At 40.3% G+C, this 10,857-nt stretch overlaps 1 protein-coding gene across 1 annotated transcript in view; it reads right to left on the bottom strand.

Moving 5' to 3' along the window:
* Nucleotides 1-10,181, bottom strand: part of LOC135466031 (uncharacterized) — a 39,644-nt gene extending 29,463 nt beyond the window's left edge. Inside the window, exon 1 of the mRNA XM_064743421.1 lies at nucleotides 10,133-10,181. Within this exon, the coding sequence (XP_064599491.1) occupies nucleotides 10,133-10,139 (7 nt within the window). The 5' untranslated portion in view covers nucleotides 10,140-10,181. The remainder of the gene's footprint in view (nucleotides 1-10,132) is intronic.
* Nucleotides 10,182-10,857: the final 676 nt, after the last annotated feature.

The following is a 10,857-nucleotide window of genomic DNA, read 5'->3' as shown; positions in this document are numbered from 1 at the left end:
ACTTGGATCAGACTACTTTGCTAACTTTTCCTTCCGAAGATCGAAGATGACATCACCGGACGTTGAGAAATTGGTTTCCCTCATTAATGTTGGGTGGTTGGATGAGTTTTCTCATGGGTAGTATATGGAATTTTCTCATAGGTGATATATGAGCGGTCACACGGATGGTATATGAAGTGGTCTTATGAATGATATATGAGTTTTGTACTTTGCTGAAACAGATGGATAAGACGGAAACCATCTGGATAAGCAAAATGCCAGGAATATACTGTAAAATGTGGCATAGGCAAGGAAATCTGGCATCGGAAGTGAAATCTGACATAGGATAACAAATCTGACATAGGGAGTGAAATCTGGCATCGGAAGTGAAATCTGACATAGGATAGAAAATCTGACATAGGAAGTGAAATCTGGCATCGGAAGTGAAATCTGACATAGGAAGTGAAATCTGACATAGGAAGTGAAATCTGGCATCGGAAGTGAAATTCTGACATAGGAAGTGAAATCTGGCATAGGAAGTGAAATCTGACATAGGATAGGAAATCTGGCACAGGAAGTGAAATCTGGCATAGGGAGTGAAATCTGACATAGGAAGTGAAATCTGACATTGGAAGTGAAATCTGACATTGGAAGTGAAATCTGACATAGGATAGAAAATCTGACATAGGGAGTGAAATCTGGCATAGGAAGTGAAATCTGACATAGGAAACTCGCACGACGCAAAGTACATGTATAGCGGGTTTAGCGTATGATGCAAAATCGTTATACTCCTCTGCATATTGGTTGAACAACCAAACCAAAATTGTTTCTCTCGGTGTGCGTGGAGTGTTGGTGATCGGCCGCAAACAGACTAACCACTTCAAATGAAGGTTTCCGGTGATGGGAGATGCAAAGTAACGTATTGATCGAACAAATTAACCTACTAACCAAGTTGCGGGAAGATGGAAAAGCGTGAAGAACGCCATTTAATCCAGTAATTCTCGGTCAGGTTGAGGTATTTCCTGTCTTAGATGCCTCTCTCCTCACTGGCGAAGCAAAACCGTCTTGCCTCACCACAATCACCCCAGCCTCTTTTCCCCACCGGCCCTCCGCCCCAAGCTGCCGAGTAAGCGATTGAGACTATCGCTACCAAATCAGCCCAGCTCTTGAGCTCCACGTCAAGTATGTACGCTCAATTCTGAAACCATTCCATAGGCCGATCAGCAAGGGGCTGTATCAACATCTTAAGACGGCTACCGCTAGCGGCCCTCAAGGAGACCAGTCTACGCATGCAAATATAGCAAGATTCCAATTATAGGTTTAAGTAGTCAGAAATCAATGCCCCATTCGCACTACATCGTGAACAGCTTTTCCCGGCGTCTTCTGTAGTTGGCGGGAATGTGTTGCATGCCAGACAAGCGGTTGAGGAGATTTCTTTAGTTAAGGCTCTGCCTACAAACAATGTCCGTACAAATACCCCCGAAGGGTGAAATGGAAGCCTTAAAACAGCCAATACTCTCACATCTTTCCTGTCGTTAAAACCAGTGACTTACAAACAATTGAGGACACACAGGAATCAGGAGAGTCTATTATGGCGAAAAGGGTGTCATCGATAGTTATATCATGCATCGTTTACAGATTGCTAATGCTCATGAAGTATTCAAAACCTTCCAAAAGTAGACGGAAGAAAAGACTGCGTATTGAGTGTCTTTTGACCAGTTTTTTAGACACTAAAACAAATCTATATATCAAGATGAATGATGTCGACAAAAAGTGCGTCTTCAATAATTAGGAACCGGGTGCGGCTTACTTGTCTTCGGTAAGGCGTCTCAGTAAAGCAGCACTAGATAAAAGAGTCCTGCAACAAGGAGGCACATTCCATGCACTCTAAGGATTCCTTGGTCGTCATATGACTGAAAATTTTTTAAGTAAGATGTTAAACCCAAAGCACTCACTCATTCATTTAATAATTAGGGCGATACCTCTGGTGAAGCTCATCATGGACTGACAATTCATTAGCTATAGTTAACTTGTTTTGATCCAAAAAACGAAGATATTTTTTCAAACCTAAAATACTAATGGCATTTAATTGCTTCAGATTTGTACACCAATTTGTCCCTTTGACTTCAAGTTTAACATAAACCATGCCAAAGTAATGGGTCAGTTCAACTTCATAACAGTTATCTGCACATGGGTGTCCTTATACTGTAATCAGGTGGGAGGTGAGATATGACGGTTACGAAATGGCATTCGAGTTAGGCAGCATTATAAATCTGTCAACTGCTGGACGACCACAGCACAGGAAACCTGAATGAAAGTTGTGTTAAGCATTAAAATAGGCAAAACATCAGATCAGTATTCTGCAAGACAGATGTAGATTGTGGGATGCACAAAGCTACGCGCCCAATCATTTGGGATAGTTTTAGCGCATCGGATTGAAACAGGAGACATTCGAGGGTTGATGACCTTTGCACCACATATATGATTTATTTCTTTAACTGATAAATAATTGGCCCTTACTCAGAATATTTCACTTACTGGGCGGATATCATCTTAAAGGCTGGAGTAAATCACCACTCTTAAGGATTTGCCTAAAACAACATAATGACGCTCAACCCCCCAGAACTAAACTTCAAATCCGAAGTTCGGATACCACCAGTAAACTATGAAAATGCCCTTCCAAGTAGATAATCGCAATACCCATTTCCAATGATGACCTACCAATCGAAATTAGAGGCACATCTGGTATAACTACAGGCAAGTCGATTACCCAGCGCACGTACTTCCGGGTCACTAATTTGCAGGAACTGCAGCCTTCCATTGCAATTGACAGACTGGTTTTCCAGGGTGACCTGTGAGTGCCTAGGAGAGGGTGGCGTGGTGTATTAATCAATGCCTATTACCAAGAAGCCGTCTAATCTGTAATCTCCTTGTCTTCAGGGAGCTCTTATTCTACAGCGAGCACCCAACCTTCTCCCTACCACCTTCTCCCCAGCAGTGTAAACATCAGTTAAATTTTCTCATTTGGCGGGATATAGAATAATATTTAAGATAATACAGCTTCCATTATAGTATATATAATTCGTAAACCTACATGTAATAATTTTGCATTTTGTTAATTTACAGATGAAATTACTGTTTTCCTTATTTAATGTATAAGAAACTTCTTTGTAAAATGTTGCCAAAAATATGATGTCGCTAGATTTCGAATTGCCGGCATATATTCCCATTAATTAAGCAAGCAAATAAACACAATACAACTGTAGGCCTTTATTTCCAATTTCAATATATGTTTCGCTAATATGGTAAAATTTGAACTTGTAAACATCGATGTTTTTTTGTGAACTCGCAATTTGTCATTTGTTTTACATGTGAACTCTAACAATATTAATTTAAACAAACCACATGTGAAAACTGCTCAGGATTGAGATCTGGGATAATTCTCGTTACCTTGAACTGGATCTACACTTCTTGAGTCATCCTCATATAACTTTCCAAACTTTTTGCAATTAATTTTTTTAAGCTTTTGACAAACGCCTCGAAGATAATACAAAAGAGATATCAAAAAGAGATACCAGTATCGAAATATTGCTTGTAATCCAACTTACAGCGAGCGGGAAAATAGCCTCTGTCGAGATGAATTCCGTTGGTGTTTTAGGCTACATTTGTTCGTTTACTCAGATGTGCACAGAAAAAGTAACTTCTGTCGCCAAGGATATTCATACGCAAAGATCGATATGTTATGAAACACGCATTATTTTTTGTACTGAACTCAAAGGTCTCGTATCCACAACTCGCATTATTTTGATGTATACCACACCAAACTCCTTTAAAACCACTTATCTACGGCTCAAGGAAGATGAGCTGAATTTTTTGTGCCATTGTCTAGTCCCTAATGTAACCAAAAATATCGACTTTACACTCTGCAATCTGTTTTGTTTATTGTAAAGCCTACGTTAAGGCAGAAGAAGAAAAATTGATTTTGCGTAAGACACGTGACGAAGACAAAAGTTAGCTGGAAGCCTCCCCGAGGCAACAGGATAAACGGTAAAAAGTACTGTTATGTGCCAATAATTTCTCGAAAGATGATTCACTAAATTTGTGCTTTTGGAGAAAAGCTGTGCTGATATTTTCCAATCTTTAAAGGTCATAGGAGAAAAAAGAAAATCAGTCAAAAACAGTGTTAGAAACCGTAATGTGGAAATTGATAGAACGCAGGTCGTTCAACTTAAAAAATATGAAGATGATCGTTTATTGTCGTTAACCGGTATATACCTATTAATAAATTAAAAAAGAAAGATTTTCTTGAATTCCTCTTGACAAATTCGATTTACCAAGATGAATCTATGTGAAACAGGCATTCGTATACTAGCCGTCAATCAAAAGGCCAATTCCCAAATAGACGTTTTAACATAAACTACATATGTATGACAGTGTATTAGAGACGGAACCATGCACAGAGAAGCAGTCAATTGCTAGCCTTCATTCTGGGCGAATTAAGGCTCTCGATTGTTGGGACAAGAAAAGCAGGTAAAAGCAACGTGAATCTGGGAGCAGAGCAGTCGTCACACCGACACAGAAGACAGTAGACGGTACACGCTGAACAGCTTCAGTCCTTGGTCTTAATTAGCCGACGGTAATACCTCTCGTATTGCGGCAATTGTTAGCTGTTTTATGGGTGTCGGTCGTGTGCAGATCTTTGCAGCCCAGGTTATGTACTGGACACGTAGGATGGTTTCACATAATGTTAATCACAGTCCATAGGTGACCGCGAAAGGATTAATCCGTCATTTCGACTGCCGGTATCGCTGCCCTCTTTCGGAGGCTTCTTAAATCACCTGTCTAATAGTGGGGAAGTAATAAGCAATTCCCACGGCCCAATGGGCTTTTGAGAACCGGGTACCCGTCAATCCTTGGTCGGGAAATTAATGCGAGGAATAAAGGGTCATCTTGGTGCGAAACGGCAGGAAAACAGCCATGGGATGACCCGGTGTTATGTGTTTTATTGGAGACACAGCCAAGAGGCCGGCACTAACGTCCAGCGGGATATATCTCCGAGTCATTGGGTTTCTCGTAAACTTAGGCGTCTTGTAAAGTGATCAACAACTATTGTGGCAGCAATCCGGGCCTACAATAGCCATGTCTGCAAACCGGGCCTACAGTAGCTATGCTAGAAATCTGAGTCTACACTCATCGGAAGAATTTTCAAAACAGCTGCAGCAACAACAGCAGTCAAAAAAAAAAATCCTGTTCATCTAAACAAGCAAACTTTGGCTTTAAGTCAGGTAGTTTGTGGCGTAAGCTCAAAAACTCGAATGCTTCAACACAGGTGAAATATTCTTGACTATGACGTAAAATAAAAAAAATTCAAATAAATAAATAAGCAAATGAGTAAATAAATAAATTAGGCACATCTATGGTGTTCGTGACCTTATGGTGCCTCAGTTATCATGTTTTACTTGGTATCAATTATGATATTTTACTTCTGCCTCTAGCCTAAGTTAAAATCCCAGTAAATTCAGTGTCATTGTTTATGAAGATGCAAATGAGTTGTCACGTTTTTACAGCCGATATGGAAAAAGGTTTGGACAGTGACGTAGTGATACGTGTATACGTATATAGTGATACATACATCCACATGGGTTTGAACGTGATACATGGACATGGATTGAGCGTGATACATGGACATGGTTTAAGCGTGATACATGGACATGGTTTTAAGAGTGATATATGTACATGACTATGACGGTGATAGATATACATTATTAGACCGTCATATACGTGTACATACGGCTTTGAAAGTCCAACATCTATTGGTTAAACTTTCGACAAAATCCATACACAGCCTCACCCGCATGTATATGCTGAGTAGTTAGAATGCCAGCTCGGCGCAGAGTCGGGAGCCTCTCACCGATGAGGTCGTTGTGAGTTCAAGTCCAATTCATGCTGGCTTCCTCTCCGGTCTTACGTGGGAAGGTATGCGGTAACCTGCAGATGGCCCTGCCCAGTTTCCTTCCACCATAATGGTGGCCGTCGGCGTAAAAATGAAATATTTTTTAGTACGGTGTCGAACACCAGTGAAACAAATAAAAAAAATAATCGCATGTGCATGAGTAATGGTAACTATCTTAAAACCCACCCGCAAAGATGCCATTGACCGTGATACGAAAAGAGCCGATCAAAATTCCAGTCAAATAGATATCAGAAGATATGCTAAAACAGTTGCCACACTAAAGTAACATGATTCATACAAATTATAGCATCGATTCTTCATTAATCTTCACACAGACACACCTTTTTGAATGGAAAGAGATGTTTTAGTGTGATTTATAGGTCAGATAAATGGCTTGAGCAAAGACTGTACTGACCAGTAAGAGCAAATGACCAGCTTTGGCAACCACTGACTACAACATTACCTAACACACTTTGCAATAATATTTTGGTGAAGATTCCAGAAAATGATCGCTGGCCTAGTCCTGAAGCTGGTTTGTGAAAACACATGCGGTAGTGTTGTACAATGTCTTTAATTAAGTACAGGTGCAATTAATTTGAGAATCCGGCTGGACCTATAACCGAAAGTAAATACAGATGTCACTTACTGCCGTACAGTACAGTAGGCCTATATATTTATGACAACGTCATAGGTGACAAATAGTCAAACGTAACAGGTGGAATCCGACATCTTGTCAGTTTATTCCATATTCATGCTTAAATGCTTGGAAATAGCAACTTATACGACCCATAACACCATGGCTTAAATAGAAAGGTAAACAGGTGCAGTGTTATTAATTTCAGTGCTGTAAAAAGAGTCACTGCTCTAGAAATACTCAAAATACTGTGTTGTCATCACCTGTAACACAAAATCACATTAAAACATGCAAAGGGACCAGGCCTCGGGAATGTTTAGTTCACGAGTAGAATCCTGGTTCATGCAGGAAGCCGACTTGTGGTTCCCTAGACTACCTCGAGTGAGTGGAATCGTGTCGATTGGTACCCCCATGGCGTCTTGGTGAAGAGGCTCTAGGTAAACCTCTGCTTCACTTCAGAAAGATTCTATTCTTTGGGAATGATCCGCGTCATGACGGTGAAGGTGTTTTGTCCTTTAATAGCTAGGACACACGAGGTTTTGGTTTAAATCTGGCCTACCCAGGTCGGGTCATACCAAATACCGTACTTGTTGCTGCCTCTCTTGGTGCTCAGCATTAAGAGTTTAGAGCAAGGAAACACGATTGTTTGGCTCGGAGTCGGTATAATATGACATATTGGTGACATGCCGGGTGTCTTTGGCATGATACTTCAGCTGCGGAAGCAATTTAGCGGCATGCACTCGCCCTGGCACAAGAAGACACTGTATATGAACACACACCTAATGACTCCTCGTCGTCATATGACTGAAAAATTGTTAAGTACGACGTTAAATCACAAGCATTCATTCATACCTGGTGACAAAAGGCCGTCGAAAAAAAGGATGCGTAGTCTACCGTTCACTCTTGTCTTTCAGCAATATTGTATGTATTCTATACATCATTTGTGAACTTTTATTATGATGATTTTTTTCTGCTAAGCTCTGATTGGAACGTCACAAAAAAGCAAAATGTTTCTTTTTGACGCCATATCGTCGGGGTGTGTAGTAACAAAAGTGATATTTAACTCTAGCCAGTGAAATATCACTGTTATTACTGAAGGAAATCCTGACATTTGACTTTTATATAAATAATAAAATTTAATATTTTTTTCTTTTGCACATAATATTTCTGTTGTAATTTAGATAACTTGTACGTTTCGTAGGTTACCTATTATGATGGCCAATTTCTAGTTGACACTCATCATGCTATGTGCACCCAACAAGAACAACAAAATCATTTCGGGGCAGCCAAAAATATTTGGGATTTATCGCTTCTATTTATAGAAAGAAAATAGCCGATTTCATGGATGCTGTTAACAGAGACATGCAGCACAGCTTCTCCAGCTTAGTACCTGCCGCCTGAAGCAAGTGATATGACCATAGTTGATACAAATTGAGACGGTGTTTTCAACAGGACAGGCCTACTCGTGTCTGTCCAGAAGGCTGTTTTGCTTAGCGGATCGATGGCAGCCTGCTCAATTTAAACGGATACCTCATCGAAGGGCCGGTCGTCTGACAAGTATAAATTTAATGTAGAAACTCAAGAGCGGAGGAAATGATGGGAGGAGGCGGGGGATGGTGGGTCAGGCTGGACTGCTGCACAGGCCCGTGTAGAGAGACATGGCTGATTTTATAGCCTCGGTTATTTGATGGTGGCATGTGATCTTTATGGCGTCGCGCATCGTCTATATCTGCTTCGTCATCGTCGGGGTCTGTGTTGTGTCAAAAGTGGTACGACGCTAGGTATCGATATTACACAGAAACCTGACAGCTGTAACTTTACAATATGTCTTTGTAATATTGACACATGCCCCTGATGGTGTTTAATGCGGGCACAAGGTATAAGTCAAATCCTACCAGACACAGGCGCAAACGTATCCACTGGACCTTTAACGTCTATAGCTTACTCCTGATTCAGCAGACTTACCCATATATTTTGTTATAAATGTGGGCTTTGCAAAGCGTTTTATTGATGAATATAATATAAAATTTTACATTTATATTTAGCAAACTCTGTATCGAATGTGAAAGACGTTCGTACCAGTGTTATGCTCTGTAAATTACATGCGTTAATCTTGTGAGTATTGACTAACACTTCAGACGTTGCGGTGTTTAAACACTGGAAGCGTCAGACATTATAACGTCAAACACTGTAAATTCCAGAGATTGCAAATTTCAAACATTGTAAACTTTCGACCTTACAAATGTCAGACATTGCAGACTTCAGACAAGGCGTAATTCAGATGCGTATTTAGACCTTCCATATTCAGCTCGCCTTTACAGTTGTACTGAGAAATTGCCTGATAAACGAAGGGTAACAGTTCATAGTATTAAAATGTAGGTCTAACAGACCGAATGCCTTTCCAGCTCGCAAACCGTAGATACCTTATATTTGCAGCAGGGATTTGTAGGGATATGGCTGTTCTGAAGTCCATGCCATAGGTTGTATAGTGATACGTAACAATAAATATGTTGAAATAATTGACCCCGTGGGACTAACTTCAATGAAATGGTAGATAATGGTTCATTTTGTCCCCATTGCACGTCTCCATTTGATTGAGAAGTGAAACATGAAACATTTTGATAAGACACCACAATTTAAAGTGAAGAAAAAGTATAACATTTTAATCCGGAATTCATCAGCTGAAATAGTTCAGATTGGTTAATAGAAGCGTTGAAATAACTGGAAGCAAGACGGGTCGACGTTTAAATTACAGGCCTACACGTGTATTCAGGCTATAACGATCACATTTTTGTTAACGGTCCGTCGCATTCATCAAAATCTGTATGGTAGTCCGGGAAAGAATTGCAATAGAGCTTTGCAATTCTAAGTTAACTCAAAAATAATATGTAGACTTAATTTCCCTCAAATTCTGAAATGCTTAACAATCAACATGGATACAGTTTGTTTAGTTGGCGTCTATCAATCGGCGCGGCCCCATGAAAATTGCTTTACAAATTGACATCGTAATTGTCTTGTGACTAAATTTGTGAAGCAAAACAACTTCCCTAATGCAATTAACTTGCAAAGGCGATTTATCGATGTTAGCGATAATTTAAAATGTGCATTCAGATTTCTGGGTGGCTTTGCCGAAAATGAAATTCATCATTGTGTAATCTTTGATTCATGAACTCAAGATTTGCCGAGCTTTCCGCGAGGTTATGTCATCAGTGGGAATTTCCAGTCTACATTTAACAATAATTCATTATGTTTCATTATGCAGGAGTTAGAGATAATGGCTATTGCCACAGCAAAAGATATCTATAGATAAATGCATCAATTCACATGAGAAGCCTTACATTCCAATAGTGCAATCTGCTACGCGAATTTCCTGCCATTCATTTACATCATTTGCTAGACCGAATACGTTTCACCAAATCTATTTTGACCAAAACATCACCATTTACATCATGTAATTTACAGCTTGGTTTCAATGTTCAAACCAGAAGCAGAGGTAGCACGATGGTTGTTAACATGTTGTTTTATACTGTAGGCAATGAAACACCATGTATAAAGACTTCACTTACCTCCCATCCTTGATCAGCAAATTCTACCGAAGTATTCCTTCTACCACAGCGCCCCGAGCACATGTGACATTGGTACAGACGTCTCAAGTACTATATACTCATACAACCTAAAGAAGGGGATTCCAATGGTTGTCGGGAAATCCCTAACATCTTTATGCGGACATCACGTGGCTTTATCCAGGCCAATTAAAACTCTCCTCCGAAGAGACAGTGTGAGAGTGGGACATCTGCCGAGGAGTACCACGATGACTCCAGCACTCGGCTTTATTTAACACCAGACACCTTAAATGTAACAAACATCGCCGTTTCACTCGGCCGGGAGAGTATCGGCCTTACTGCAACTGTCTCTCAGCTCGGCTGATATTTCCTGCTTACCATCGATCGGGTGCCTCTGTAACATTTCCTTTTTATAACTTCTCTGACCATCCAGTGTGGTTCTACTGCGGAACCGAGTGAAAGCTGTACAGCTAAAACGGCTACCCAGCTCCGGTAGAATGGTATTATTTTATACACGTTCTCGAAATCAACACCACAGGCACCTCCCGTTGGGTATATCTGAGCATGAAACATCAGCTTGGTCGTAGCATGTCTCCATCTTATGTTTCATGTCTTAATATTTCGGTCGTCATATCAAGCAACGTGAGGGATTGATTGATCACGCAAACTGGATTCCTCTACTGAGCAGAATTTAAAGAAGCAGAAACGTCTGGCGTCAGTTTGTGCTC

This window comes from Liolophura sinensis, chromosome 5 (genome assembly GCF_032854445.1).
Source record: "Liolophura sinensis isolate JHLJ2023 chromosome 5, CUHK_Ljap_v2, whole genome shotgun sequence".
In the NCBI taxonomy this organism is placed as follows: Eukaryota; Metazoa; Mollusca; class Polyplacophora; order Chitonida; family Chitonidae; genus Liolophura; species Liolophura sinensis.
Note: the sequence above shows the minus strand (reverse complement) of the source record. Positions and strands in the feature narration are given on the sequence as shown.